Below are 15318 nucleotides of genomic sequence, written 5' to 3' on the forward strand. Positions count from 1 at the left end.
TGGTCTTTTTTCAGATGAACTGTGAGATCTTGAGAACTTTATTTCTCTGGGCCTCTCTAGTCTTGTGTGTAAAATGAGGTTGGATTAAACCAACGGTTTTTAATCTGGAGTCCATGGACTCCTTTTCTTTTAACTTAAAAAAACCCTGAGTTTCAATAGAATTTTATTTCCTTTGCATTTTTATAAGTTTTATTTTATGCATTTAAAAACAGAATAATTATGAGAAGGAAGGGGCCCATAGGCCACAAGAATCCATTACATACAAAAATGTTAAGAACTTCTGAAGTCTAAATATTTTCTAGCTATCCCTAACTCTTACATCCATATGATTGTGTGGTACCATTAGAACATTTAACAACTAATATTGTGAACCATGGTGTAGTGAAAAGAGTGCAGGACTGGGAGAAGAGACGCGGGTTCTAATCCTAGCTCCCCCTCTAATTAACTGCGATCTTTGGCAAGTTATTTCCTTTCTCTGAGCTGTTCAATGTCATCTTCTGTCAAATAGGGGATTGGAACAGATGCTAGCTGAAGCTAAAGATCTGACATTTTGGGCTTGTATGACTTTCCCCTCTTCCTGGTAAAGTCCTATGCTCAAGGAATTTGTGTAAACTCAAAGAACTGGCATAATTCCAAGATAGGAAATGACTCAGTAGGCCCACCATGAATGAAACAGCAAGAACTCTCTCCTCTGACCACTTTCCTCAAGACATGGGACAAAAGGGCTGGTGAAAAATAGGGTACATAGACTTAGCTGCCTTCCAGAGTTCAAAGCCCCAATAAAATAGTAATTATTGTTATGGCTACGTAGCATTTTACAGGTTACAAATCATCTTCCTCAAAATCCTAGGAGGTAGGTAAAGTAAGTATTATTATCCCCATCTTCCAGATAAAAAAACTGAGACCTTAAGAAAACCTTATCCAAGGCCACATAGCTGAAAGGTAGTAGAAATGGGATTTTCACCTCAGGTTTCCTTGCTATTAGTCCTGAGCTTATGGTGATCGTGATGATTTTCATGAAGCATTTATTTGTGACACATTTAGTAGAAGCTACATGGTCATGGCCCTGTTTAGGTTTACAGTATGATCAGAGATAAAACTAAAAAAAGTGACATGTTTCATTACAGACTCTCAATGGCCATGAAGGACCAGTTAAGTGCCTGTGTTTTGATGAGTGGCATCTCCTAACAGGAAGCAACGATGGTTTTGTTATGGGCTGGAGCATGGTGGGGAAATATGAGCGATGTCTCATGGCGTTCAAACATCCAAGGTAGGTAGCAGGATTGCCCTTTGCACCCTTTAATTCAGACTGTGTGAAGAAAGCTACAACATGAATGAAAGGCCTTTTTCCAGAGCTGTTAAGTTCTAGGACAGTTCAGCCTTGTGGGGTCTGCTGAATGTTCACCCTATCTGAGCTGAACACTAAATAGCATTCTGGAGGTTTTAGTAGACTGTAGGCTCAATATGACATATAAGTGTGATATGTAAGCCATAAAAGCTAATGTGATCTTGGGCAATACTAAAAGAGTCATAATGTACAGGACTAGGGATATGATATTCCCACTGTATTCTGCCCTGGTCATACCATATCAGTAGTATCATATTCAGTTCCTGGTACCATCATTTAGGAAGAACATTGATTAGCTGGAAAGCATCTAGAAGACAGCATCCAGAAAGGTGAGGGTACTTGTTTCATATAGTATATAACATACCATATGAAGATTAGTTGGAGGTAATGGAAATGTTTAGCTTAAGGAAGAGAAGACTTGGCAGTGGGGAGGGAGAGGGACAGAATAGCTACTTATGAGCATTTAGAGTTGTTGTGCTTGGCCCCCAATAGGTGGATGACAATTGGAGAAAGTAAGACTTAGACTCTGTGTAAAAAGAAATTCCCCCTAAGTTAGAGATGTAGTAGGCTCCCCCTTACTAGAAGTATTCACTTAAAAACTGAATAACCACTTCTTGGGGATGGTGTAGTAGGTATTCTTACCTCAGGTATGTGTTGAATTATAGCCTCTTACGTCCTTTTCAACTCTGAGATTTTGTGATTCTATGACCTTTCTATTTGCCTACTATGTGCTTTCCCTCCTATTCCTTACCTTTTCTCCTCTATGCTTTCCTTCATTCCTAATTTTTGTCCATCTTCACATCAAGTCACTGATTTGGATTTTAGTATATCATTTGTGGTAATAACACAATCAATATCTTATAACTGGTACCTGCCAAATTTTAGAGCATGGGGAAACTCTCAAACTAACGCTATTTCATTATGGAGACAATTCTTTTAAATTTGCAATTGCCTTCTCTTCAAAGAATCTGAAATTGTCCAAGGGCATAAAAGGATTTATAAGGGCTTTACATAACTCTAAGATGGCTCTAGTTCTAAATCTGATTATCCTAAGATAATCATTATATATAATTATATTACGAACAACTAGTTTGGCCCAAACCAGGAAGGAAAGGTGTCTTGATTAAGATGAGTCATAGATAAACATGAATATACCCTTTATCATATTATATAGATTATTGTGCTTTTACCTCAAAGAACAGGTGAAGCTTATGAGGCAACTTCAAAATTATGACTGAAAACTATTTTAAAATTTCTTAAATATTAATCTTACTTTCTTAGATTTAGAAAATGGGAACCTCTCAGTCTTTCACCTATAGTATGTTCATCAATCCTCAGACACAATTGTTTTCCATCTATTATAGGTCTTTTCCATTTGTCCAAATCTTACAGTTCAATGTGAAAGTAAGAAGACGTGGTTCAAGTTTAGGCTGTCACATATATTAGTAGCTTGGGCAAATCACTTCACATTTCCACAGATCAGTTTCTTTATCTGTAAGAGAATAATATTTGCAATTCCCACCTCCTAGGGATGTTGTAAATAAAGCACTTTGTTTTATTTTCTCCCTTCCTTCCTTCCTTCCTTCCTTCCTTCCTTCCTTCCTTCCTTCCTTCCTTCCTTCCTTCCTTCCTTCCTTCCTTCCTTCCTTCCTTCCTTTCCTCCCTCCCTCCCTCCCTCCCTCCCTCCCCTCCCTCCCTCCCTCCCTCCCTCCCTTCCTCCCTTCCTTCCTTCCTCCTTCCTTCCTTCCTTCCTTCCTTCCTTCCTTCCTTCCTTCCTTCCTTCCTTCCTTCCTTCTTTCCTTCCCTTCCTTCTTCTCTTCCCTCCTTCCTTCTTCTTATCCCTCCTTCCTTCTCTGCCACAAGCATTTATAAAGCACCTATTATGTGCCAAGTATTGTGCTAGGATGCCCTCAAAGAATTTACATGCTATCAGGGGTAATTGTGGTGATGGAAAACAATACATATGTAGATAAGTAAACACAAAATATATACAAAAAAGGAATTTTTTTTTTAGTGGGAGTAGGCACTAGCAACTGAGGATAGCTCTCATGCATGAGATAGAAATTGAGCTGAATTTTGGTGGAAATTAGAGGCTTTAAGAGTCAAGGGTGAGAAGGGGAGAATATGCCAGGATTATTGGAGTACAATCTGTGCAAAGGGGTGGAAGATGAAAATGAAATGATATGTGTATGGAACAGGAAATAAGGATGATTTGGTTGGAACATACAATGGATCAAGGAAGGTAATGTACAATAAGCATTAAAGAGTTTTTTGGAGACAGATTTTGAAGGGCTTTAAAAGTCAGAGGATGTCTGGGTCACATGAGCAACAAGATGGAGTATTAAACATTTTCTCTGACTCCCCACATCTCAAACCTCTCTAAAACAGAAATTATTTACTCAAGATAAAGCAACTTCAGTAGTCTCCATGATCTCGGACACCCAAAATCTATAAGAAGATAAAAAATCCCATGAAATTGATGCTTGTTGACCTTGAGCTTACTTAGCACCCCTCCACAATCTCCCATGCTTCTAATAGTGAGACTGCTCTAGTAGACTTGGGCTTACAACAAAATATACCCTACACTCTAGTTTCCCCTCCCTCTTTCCAGTGCCTTGGAGATAACCAGCTCCAATCTGCCCTGGCTACAACAGATAGCCAGGCAGCCACAGCACCTTAGGAACCAAAGTTTGCCTGGAGCCACAACCCTCTAGCAGCACAGCTACAAAACTCTGAACTGCCAGGGCTGTAGCAAGTAGACCCAGTGCTGAGGCAGACAACCATGTAGTACTAACTCAACAAAGCTCCTAATTTCAGGTGCCAAGCCAAAGAACTAAGGAAGAGAGGGAAGAGGAGAGGACAATTGTGTGTGTATGAGGGGGGAGGGATAGGGTATTGTGTAGCTAAGGCTGAGGGGAACAGCAAAGCATTCAGGTAGGGTCAGTTCTGACCACTCAAAAGACACTTGGGGCAGAAACTTAAGCTAATGAAATGTGAATTGTCTCATGTAGAAGGAGGCTGAGACACTTTGAGATCCATCCCCCAATGAAACCACAAAGGGAAGGGAGTCAAAGTGATCAATAGAGAAAATGGGCAGGGATATTGAAATTACCAAAGATTTCAGGAAGGATAAAACTCAAAGACCTTGAACACAAATAGATAAATCAACACAAAAAGTAACAACAGAAGGAAATAAGGCCTCTAAATCTAGTAAATTAGTTTGGGTATTTATAAATAAATACTTCAAAATGAAGGGAAATGATCTAACATTTGATAAGACAGAGGACCCAGTGGAATTTGAGGAGAACATGGAATCACAACACATTCTTCCTGAGTGATCCAAAAGAAAAATGAGAAGTATGAGAGCATAGTATGGCTTGAATAGTAAAATTAATGGGCAGAATAGGAAAAATATGTACAATGGCAAGGCTCTTCACCAAAGAAACAAAAGAGAGAATAATAGATTGAGAATGCAAAGACACAGAAAGAATGAACAATCTAGAAGAGGAGCAAAAAACAATAACACTAAAAGAAAATCTGCTCCCTAGGCAAGTAAAATATACTGATGTCAAAGACAGGATGCATAGAGACAACCTAAGGATCATAGATCTCCTAGAAGAACACAACAGAACAAAAAAACCCTAACACTATAATGAAGGAAATAATAGACAAGACGTACCCAGAAACATGGAAGTTGCATTTGAAAGAATTCAGAGATAGTTTCTAGAAAAAAAAACCCAACTTGAAGGCTGCAAACTGCAAGACACATAGTGGTTAAACTTAACAATTTAATTCAGAAACAAGTTCTGTAAGCCATCAGGAGAAAAGACCTTTAAATACAAAGGACAGAACATTTAGATAATACATGACTATTTTGCACCCACTAGAAAACAGGAGGAAATGGAATAATGTGTTCGAAGAGCAATAGGGTCAGGACACTGACCAGGGTGACCTACCCTTCAAATCTGAGCTTGAAAATACATGAAATGCATGAAAATATATGAAAAAAAGATGGGTATCCAATAATAAAGAAGAGTTTGAAATACTGTTAAAAAGAAAACTAGAACAAAAGATTTCCTAAACAATGCCCTAAAAAAAAAAAGCAGAAAGAGTGAATAAAAGCAGCAGCCAGGGACAGCAACAGAGCAAAAACAGAGAGACCACTAAGAGAATTCTTTCTAAATGAACACAAGGAGACAGAAGTGAAGATGGAAATCTGGTAGAAGTAACAGTGAAAGGGTAGACAGGGGCATTATGGATGAACCTGGTGACAACCTGCCTACAGGTTAATTAATATTTTTTGTGGGACTACATTACAATGTGGGATGGAACATGACAATGGGATAGCGGAGCAGGGAAACAGAGAGGAGAGTGTGATGTGCCAGGGTCAAATCAATGGCTAGCAATGAAGGTAAGGTGGCCTCTATGGTCAGAAAGAGAATAACTTCTGGGAGAGTGGGTGAGGAGGGAGAAAGATTAAAGGAAGGGAGAAAGGAGGCCTTACTTTGATAGTGGAAAGGGGTTCATCTCATGAATGCTCCTATGGGTGAAGAGAGATGACCCCTAATCCCTACTCCTGATTTTTTAAAACCTTTCCATTTGGGATTTTATTGGTTCCTTTTTCTCTCCTGCCTTTATCAGGATATATAACTCTTCCCCTTCTTTTTTTCCTCTCAGTCAAGTAGATACCTCATTCTTCTCCTCCCTTTCAACTAGTTCCATTCATTAGTTTTCTAACTTTTTTTTGAACCCCTTTCCAAAAAGGTTTTTTCTCATTTTCTTCATTATCCCTCCTCTCTATTCCATTTTCTCTAAACCCTCATTTTCTGATTCTTGACTCTTATTTCTCTCTTTTCTATGTATTCTCCATGCTATCAAAGCCTTCTAAAGTATCTATTCTAGGCTTTTTCCTTTAGGTGTTTTCTGCCATTGCCTTGTAGGGCTTGCCCCATGGATTCACCTGTTCCCTTGTGCCTTAATTCTAGAACAATGCCAATTACTGCAGATGTCATTGAGAATACTGGCCCTTCCCCAATACGTCTTTGATTTTTCAGCCCAATCACTTGTCTCTACCCTCCTCTGGTTACCTTTTTACCCCCCACGTTTGCCTCAAAATTTTCTCCATGGGTCCATGCTCTCCCATTCCAATTGTCCCCAGGGGTTCCAACTCTTTACCCTCCCAAAATAGACTTTTCAAGCCCCAAATTCTCTAGGCCTCAACCAGTGTAAGGTTCTCCTGACTCCAGGGCTGGTGCTCTATCCACTGTGCCACCTAGCTGCCCCCTGCTCATCTTTTCTTATAACACAATAGTATTTCATTACATTAATATACCACAACTTGTTCAGCCATCCCCCAGTTGATGGGCATCCCCTCAATATCCAATTCTTTGCCACCACAAAAAGAGCTGCTATAAATATTTTTATAGATGTGGGTCCTTTTCCCATTTGTATCTCTTTGGGATATAGACCTAGAAGTGATATTGCTGGGTATGCAAAGTTTTATAGCCCTTTGTGCATAGTTCTAAACTGCTCTCCAGAATGTTTGGATCAGTTCATAACTCCACCAACAATGCATTAGTGCTCCAATTTTCCCACATCTTCTCTAGCATTTATCATTTTCCTGTTTTGTCATGTTAGTTAATCTGATAGGTGTGATGTGGTACCTCAGAGTTGTTTTGATTTGCATTTCTCTAATCTACAGTAATTTAGAGCATTTTTTTCATATGATTATAGGTAGCTTTAATTTCTTCATCTGAAAACTGCCTTTGACCATTTATCAATTGGGGAATGACATGTGTTTATAAATTTGACTAAGTTCTCTATATATTTTAGAAACGAGGCCTATATTACAGACATTGATTGTAAAAAGCCTTTCCCAGTTTTCTACTGGCCTCCTAATCTTGGCTGCATTGGCTTTGTTTGTGCAAAACTTTTTCAACTTAATGTAATCAAAATGATCGATTCTGCATTTTATAACGTTCTTTATATCTTGTTTTGTCACAAATTCTTCCATTCTCCATAAATCTAACATATTAAACTATTCCTTGCTCTCCCAGTTGGCTTATAGTATCAGCCTTTAAATCTAAATCATGTATCCATTTTGACTTTATTTTGCTATATAGTGTAAGATGTTGGTCTATGCCTAGTTTCTGCCACACTATTTTCCAGTTTTCCCAGCAGTTTTTGACAAATAGTGAGTTCTTATCCCAGAAGCTCAAGTCTTTGGGTTTATCAAACAGTAGATTATTATGATCACTGACTACTGTGTCTTATGTACCTAACCTATTCCACTGATCCACCACTCTATTTTTTAGCCAGTATGAACTAGTTCTGAGGACCGCTGCTTTATAATATAGTTTTAGATCTGGTATAACTAGGCTGTCTTCCCTTGCATTTCTTTTAATTCCCTTGATATTCTGGACTTCTTGTTCTTCCAGATGAATTTTATTATGATTTTTTCTAGCTCTACAAAATAATTTTTGGTAGTTTGATTGGTATGGCACTGAATAAGTAAATTAATTTAGGTAAAATTGTCATTTTTATTATATTATTAGCCCAGCCTACCTATGGGCAGCTGATGTTTTTTCCAATTATTTAGATCTGACTTTATTTGTGTGAAAAGTGTTTTGTAATTATGTTACTATAGTTCCTGGGTTTCTTTTGGCAAGTAGACTCCCAAATATTTTATAATAACTTTAAATGGAATTTCTCTTTCTATCTCTTGCTGTTGGGCATTGTTAGTAATACATAGAAATGCTGATGATTTACATGAGTTTATTTTACATCCTACAACTTGCTAAAGTTGAATAATAATTTCAAGTATTTTTTTTTACATGATTCTCTAGGATTCTCTAAGTATATCATCACATCATCTATAAAGAGTGATAGCGTTGTTTCTTCTCTGCCTATTCTAATTCCTTCAATTTCTTTTTCTTCTCTTATTGCTAAAGCTAACGTTTTTAGTACCATATTGAATAACAGCGGTGATAATGGACATCCTTGTTTCACTCCTGATCTTATTGGAAATGCTTCTAGCTTATCCCCATTACATATAATGCTTACTGATGGTTTTAGGTGGATGCTACTTATCATTTTAAAGAAGACTCCATTTATTCCTATGCTCTGTAGTGCTTTTAATAGGAATAAGTGCTGTATTTTGACACAAGCTTTTTCTACATCTATTGAGATTACCATATGGTTTCTGTTAGCTTTATTGTTGATACGGTCAATTATGCAGATTATTTTCCTAATTTTGAACCAGCCCTGCATTCCTGGTATAAATCCTACCTGCTCATATCCTTGTGATAAATTACTGTACTCTCTTTGCTAATATTTTATTTAAAAATTTTGCACCTATATTCATTAGGGAAATTGGTCTGTAGTTTTTTTTCCCCTCTATTTTGGATCTTCCTGGTTTAGGTATTAGTACCATATTTGTATCATAAAAAGAATTTGGTAGGACTCCTTCTTTGCCTGTTTTCCTAAATAGTCTGCGTAGTATTGGAATTGATTGTTCTTTAAATGTTTGATAGAATTCACTTGTAAATCCATCTGGACCTGGAGTTTTTTTTTCTGGAGAGTTCATTGATGGCTTTCTTTTTTCTGAAATGAGGTTATTTAAGTATTTTATTTCTCCTGTTAATCTGGGCAATTTATATTTTTGTAAATATTCATCCATTTCACTAAGATTGTCAAGTTTACTGGCATACAGCTGGGTAAAATAGCTCTTAATTATTGTTTTAATTTCCTCTTCATTGGTGGTGAATCCATTTTTGATTGTTTCATTTTTGATAATGGCAATTTGGTTTTCTTCTTTTTTTTAATCTAATTAACCAAAGGTTTACCTATTTTATTGATTTTTTCATAAAACCAGCTCTTAGTTTTATTTATTGATTCATTAGTTTTCTTAATTTCAATTTTATTAATCTCTCCCTTGGTTTTCAGTATTTCTAATTTGGTATTTCACTGGGAATTTTTAATTTGTTCTTTTTCTAGTTTTTTAGTTGCATGCCCAATTCATTGATCTTCTTTTTCTCTATTTTATTCACGTAAACATTTAGAGATATAAAACTTCCCCTAAGAACTGCTTTCGCTGTATCCCATAAGTTTTGGTATGTCGTCTCTTTATTATCATTCTCTTGAATGAAGTTATTGATTGTTTCTATGATTTGTTGTTAGACCCACTTACTCTTTAGGATTAGATTATTTAGTTTCCAATTAATTTTTAGTCTATCTTTCCATGGCTTTTTATTACATGGAATTTTTATTGCATCATGATGTGAAAAGGATGCATTTAATATTTCTGCATTGGATTGTGAGGTTTTTATGGCCTGATACATGGTCAATTGTTGTGTAGGTGCCATGTACTGCTCAGAAAAAGGTATATTCTTTTCTATCCTCCTTCAATTTTCTCCAGGGGTCAACCATATCTAACTTTTCTAAAATTCTATTCACCTCCCTTAATTTCTTTCTTGTTAATTTTGTATTTAGATTTATCTAGTTCAGAGAAGGGGAGATTGAGGTCCCCCACTAGTATAGTTTTACTGTCCATTTCTTCCTATAACTCCCTTAACTTCTCCTCTAGGAATCTGGATGCTGTACCACTTGGTGCGTATATGTTTAGTAATGATATTATTTCATTGTCTATGGGGCCTTTCCTTCCTTACCTCTTTTAATTAGATTTATTTTTGTCTTTGTTTTGTCTGAGATCAAGATTGCTACCCATGCTTTTTTTTAACCTCAGCTGAAGCATAATATATTCTAGTCCAGCTGTTTATCTTTACTCTGTGTGTATCCCTCAGTTTCAAATGGTTTTTAATCCATTCTGCTCTCCACTTCCATTTTATAAGAGAGTTCATCCCATTCATATTCACAGTTATGATTACTATCTCTGTCTTTCTTTCCATCTTATTCTCCCTTCCCCCACTGAAGATTTTATTTCTCCTTTTTCCCTTTTCCTCCTCACTTCAGTTTTGCTTTTGACCACCAAAAAATGTGAAATGCTTCAGAAATTTTCATGTCCTTGCACAGGGGCCATACTAATCTCTGTATTGTTCCAATTTTAGTATATGTGCTGCCCAAGCAAGCACAAGTTAATATATTCTTTACAGATATAATTCAATAAGAATAAAAATAGGTTCAGGGACCACAAAGAAAAATATAAGGGGCAGCTAGGTGGCACAGTGGATAGAGAACTGGCCCTGGAGTCAAGAGGACCTGAGTTCAAATCTGACCTCAGACACATAACACTCACTAGCTATGTGACTCTGAGCAAATCACTTAACCCCAACTGTCACGTGTATGTATATATATGTGTATGTGTGTGTGTGTGTGTATGTATATGAACTTAAAAATTAGAAAATTAACAAATAAATCTAAAATAAGCACAAAAGCCAAAATATTAAAAATTAGGGGGGAAATTGATAAATTGAAAACCAAAAACCCTATAGCAATGATAAATAAAACTAAAAGCCTGTCTTTCTAATGATGAAAAGAAGTAGGGATGAAGGGGGAACAGCACTTTTAGACCTCAAAATATAAACTATTACTCATCAAAACTCTCTAGTATTGGTTAAAGAATAAATAGATCAATAGAATAGACTTAGACAAGGGAGCTGCTATAAACATTTTTGTATTTCTAAACACACACACACACACACCCCAAAAAAACAAGCCCAACACAGGAGTTTACATCTTATCTAAAAGAAAACAGGGAGACAACTCAAGTTTTTTAATATCTCTTTTAAAGTCAGTGTCATTGGCATTCTCCAAAGAATTTTTGCTCTGGGCCATACTGGACCTCTGATACTAGTGTTCTTATTTCTCAGAATGGTGGCGTGCCTTTCTGGATACTCCAGGTTTTGATAACTACACCAACTCAGAAGCTCTCTGATTTGCTTTCTGTATTATATGGGGATCCAATCTAAAACGTCTCCCCATTTTTTTCACTTGTCTGATACAATCATTTGCATATCACTTTCATCATCACCACCCACCACTACCATCACCATCATCATCAAAGTCCAATTCATTATCTGTTGTCATTATAACGAAAGACAACAGAAAAATAAGGGAATGCCAGTCAGGGTGATATAAAGTAGTTAGCCTGTGCACTGAAACCACCATGGTAGCTATAGAGGCCTGGCAGGAACCCTGAATTGCTGGCCAAGTGAATTCTGGATTGGATTAGCCCCCTAGACTGTATAATAAAAATCCTTTTATGAATCCAAGAAATAAATGGAGTTGTAGTCTTGTCCTAAAGGAAACTTGACATTAATCAGCTTGCCATTAAGTGCAGTGGAGCGAATGGCAGTCCTTTGTTTTTCTGTAGCACAAGAAGGCAAAACATTTAGGAATAAATCAGAAATGCCAATTATTGAACTGCTGGAATGCTTCAGTACAAATGGCATTGAACCCCAAATTAGGCAAACCATGATTGTACATTAAATGTACTGAAGACATGAATACTTTCATTACGCACCAGTACTACATCAAAAACAATTTGATTCCTAAGACTACATTACATGAAACTGAAGAACTACTAAAATAAAAAGAAGGAAATTGGGAATATGTGTTACCATTTATAGGTAGGGGTGTGTGTGTGTGTGTGTGTGTGTGTGTGCGTATAATATATGTAGTCTCAGCTCCAACTTAAACATTAGTGTATTATTGACCAGTGTAGGGCAATTAAAAAATGATTTGATTCCTAAGCTTAGATGAAATCAAGGCACTACTAAAATCGAAAAAAGGAAGAGTTGAAGACTCTGAAATCACTGAAAATTCTCACATGATGCAAATTCTAGAAATTATACCTAAAAACAAAACAAATGACAAAAACAGTTACACTTAGACTAGATTTCAAAAAGCTCTTTTTAAATTTGGCTATGTGAATTCAAGTAGGAGAATAATCACAGTAAAACAGTAATTTTTTTTAAAGTTACAATTTGTTATAACCATCATGAAAAAATACATTCTCTGACAGTATTTGGCTGAAAGTGTAAAACATTTCAGTGCTTGCACTCAGCAATATTATGCAGCAGTCATTGCCATGGTAAAAACCACAGGAGAAAAACAGGAAGAATAAGGGAAGTCCCCTAAAGACAGACATCAAATACCAACATGTCAGAAGCAACTCAGGAGAGCTGTTGAAGAGTTTCAGAAAGGCATGTGAAAATCACATTAATATCTATACCTACACATGGTTGAAAACTTGAACTCTCAACTAAAGACAACAAAAAATAAGTATGTAGGGAAAGACCTGGAAATCAAATGCATATCAGAAATCCTAGATTTCCTTAATTGATATTTGAAAACAAATATTAAAAGCATAGTTAAAGGGGGAAGGCAATAGAGCAGCACAAATAATAAAATAAGCAATTCAAAATCAATAAAATTTACTATAGACTCTTGAGAAGTAAAGAATTCAGGAGTGAAAGGGAATCCCCAATGAAAAAGGATGTAGATAATTTTTGGTCAAGTTCAAGAAATCCAATACAAGAAAATATAAATTTTATCAAATAAGAAACAAAAAACTTGTGCATTGTTAATATAATGAATGATAGAACAGTTACAGCAAGTTAGGAGAATGAAACTTTAGTGTCTTTGTAAAACTGAAAAGTTGTGTAGCCAGATAAGATTAACAATTATTGACTCAAATGTTTCACACTGGAATATCAATTACTAATAGATCACTTTGCTATATTCTCAGCTACAAATCTGATTTTTTTTTAAACAGAGAACTCAGTAACCCTTCAAATACAGCACATATTTGTATTCTATACAAAGCAGTCACAACTTGTATCAACAAAAACATTTGTAAACACATAAAAGAAAATAATAACATTGGCTAAGGAGCAAAAAGATTTTGCCAACAAGTCCCAGGAGTATCAGGAGCAACTTATTATTGTTTAGTAATTATTGAACGAGTTGCTAAAAAAAAAGTCTTAATATTTATACTATCTTTGTTGATTATGGCAAAGCCTTTGGTTCTGTATTAATAGCTTATAATGCATTTCAGATATAAAAAATAGATGCAAGAATAATGAGAATGTTAGGAATACTTAATTCCACATGAAAACTATTTTCCATTAAAACATGCCAACAGCTATAATTCCAAGAGTCATTCATATGAAATATGGCATTTTTAAGGGAGGCAGTTTAATCTTAGTGTTAAATCCATTAAAATCCCTCCTAAATAGAATCTTAAGTTTGGCTTTCAAATTAAAGAGGGTGTTGAACCAAATATTTTATTAATTGATGGAAAAATATATAAAACAGCTCTTTCATCTCAAGGAATATTATTCCTGTGAAATCAAAATGTCATTTCAATGTGTTAAGTCTAAGTTATTTGTTGTTGGTGTTGTTCAGTCATTTTAGTCGTGTCCAACTTTTTCTGATCCCATTTAATGTTTTCTTGCCAAAGAGAATGGAGTGGTTTGCCATTTCTTTCTCCAGCTCACTTTATAAAAGATGAAGAAAATGAGGCAAACAGGATTAAGTGACTTGCCCAGGACCACAGAGCTAGTGTCTGAGACTAGATTTGATTTCAGGAAGACGAGCCTTCCTGAGTTTAATGAATATTGATTGATTGAGTGATTGAGTGATTTGGAAGATGACGAAATTGAGATCCAGAAGGATGTGTCCAAGGTCATGGTCAGTAAGTGGAAGAACCAGGACAGGATACAGACCTAAGTTTCCTGATTCCAAGCCTACTTTGAACAAGTCGCAGAATAACTTGCTCTTAACCTTAAGGAATCTTCAGAAGCAAAACAGCCACTCTTCAGTGTGGTTCCTTTGCTCTAGTCTTCCTTATTGTGATCCATATACATCCTGCACATACCTGCCTTCAGTTTATTCAGCTAATGTCCCCTTTCCCTCTAGGCTTAGCGTTTTCTTTAAATCTCTTTGACCTTGTATATTGGGTGGGGGTAAAGTTAATTTGCTAACCCCTCCACATATTCGTTTTAGCTTCTTCCCAACTAATAGGGGTTGTAGTGAGAAAAGAAGTCAGTGCATATCATTGCTATATATAGCCCATTGCTTAGTTGGGACACTGGGTACCTAATTTCCTGAAGGAATATTTGGCACCAGCAAACCTTGATCTCTTCTACTGCCACATTAATCAACCTGGAACACACCTAGGCACTGTATCTTAGTTGTAAGAGGTAAGAGGGTAGGAAACAAAAAAAGGGAAAAATAATTTCTTTACATCCTTCATTTTAAAATATTATATATATATATATATATATATATATATATATATATATATATATATATATATATATGTATGTATGTATGTATGTATGTATGTATATATCCGTCTGACCAGAGAATGGACTATTCTTATCGTTTCATTTATTTTTAGGGAGGTGCTCTGTGTGGCCTTCCTCTATCTCCGGGTAATCAGTGGCTGTGCTGATGGGAAGATACGCATATATAACTTCTTGAATGGGACCTGTCTGAAGGTGATGAAAGCCAATAGCAGAGGTGACCCAGTGCTGTCCTTCTTTATTGAGGGCAACAGGTGGGTGGTAGGTGTGGAGGTCAGAGCCATGAGCAATTCTATTTTGGATGATTCTACTCATCTCTTTTCAGATTTCTCATAGCACTTTGTCTGGACCTCTCCTTTGCACTCATCACATTCTGCTATGTATTATAGTTACTTTATTTACATGTTTTATCCCCTATTAGGCTGTAAGCTCCATGAGGGCAGGGAACATATCTTGTTTCATCTTTGTATACCCTCAGAGTCTAGCACAATGCTTTGGACATATTAAGTGCCTAATAAATTTGTTAAATATTTTTGAATTCTGGGAAACCTTCCCTCAATTTGCTAATAAGGGGATTGATGCAAGTGATACTGCAGTGGTAGAATTAATGAAACTTAGCAACTAATTGAATACAGGGAGTAAGGAAGAGGGAAGAATTAAAGAGACCTCTGGAGAATAAAATATAGACATTTGGGGAATGGT

At 36.2% G+C, this 15318-nt stretch overlaps 1 protein-coding gene, 1 long non-coding RNA gene and 1 pseudogene across 4 annotated transcripts in view; 1 reads left to right on the forward strand and 2 right to left on the reverse strand.

Moving 5' to 3' along the window:
• Positions 1-15318, reverse strand: part of LOC110194357 (uncharacterized) — a 176241-nt gene that overhangs the window by 136166 nt on the left and 24757 nt on the right. The gene's annotated exons all lie outside the window — the stretch shown is intronic.
• The window catches only part of FBXW10B (F-box and WD repeat domain containing 10B), a 91734-nt gene that overhangs the window by 58551 nt on the left and 17865 nt on the right, over positions 1-15318 (forward strand). Inside the window, exons 10-11 of the mRNA XM_020966600.2 lie at positions 1128-1270; positions 14712-14870. Of these exons, the coding sequence (XP_020822259.1) occupies positions 1128-1270; positions 14712-14870 (302 nt within the window). The remainder of the gene's footprint in view (positions 1-1127; positions 1271-14711; positions 14871-15318) is intronic.
• Positions 10337-10437, reverse strand: LOC144458026 (U6 spliceosomal RNA; annotated as a pseudogene).

This window comes from Phascolarctos cinereus, unplaced genomic scaffold, assembly GCF_003287225.1.
Source record: "Phascolarctos cinereus isolate Bilbo 61053 unplaced genomic scaffold, phaCin_HiC Scaffold_5;HRSCAF=322, whole genome shotgun sequence".
NCBI classification, from domain to species: domain Eukaryota; kingdom Metazoa; phylum Chordata; class Mammalia; order Diprotodontia; family Phascolarctidae; genus Phascolarctos; species Phascolarctos cinereus.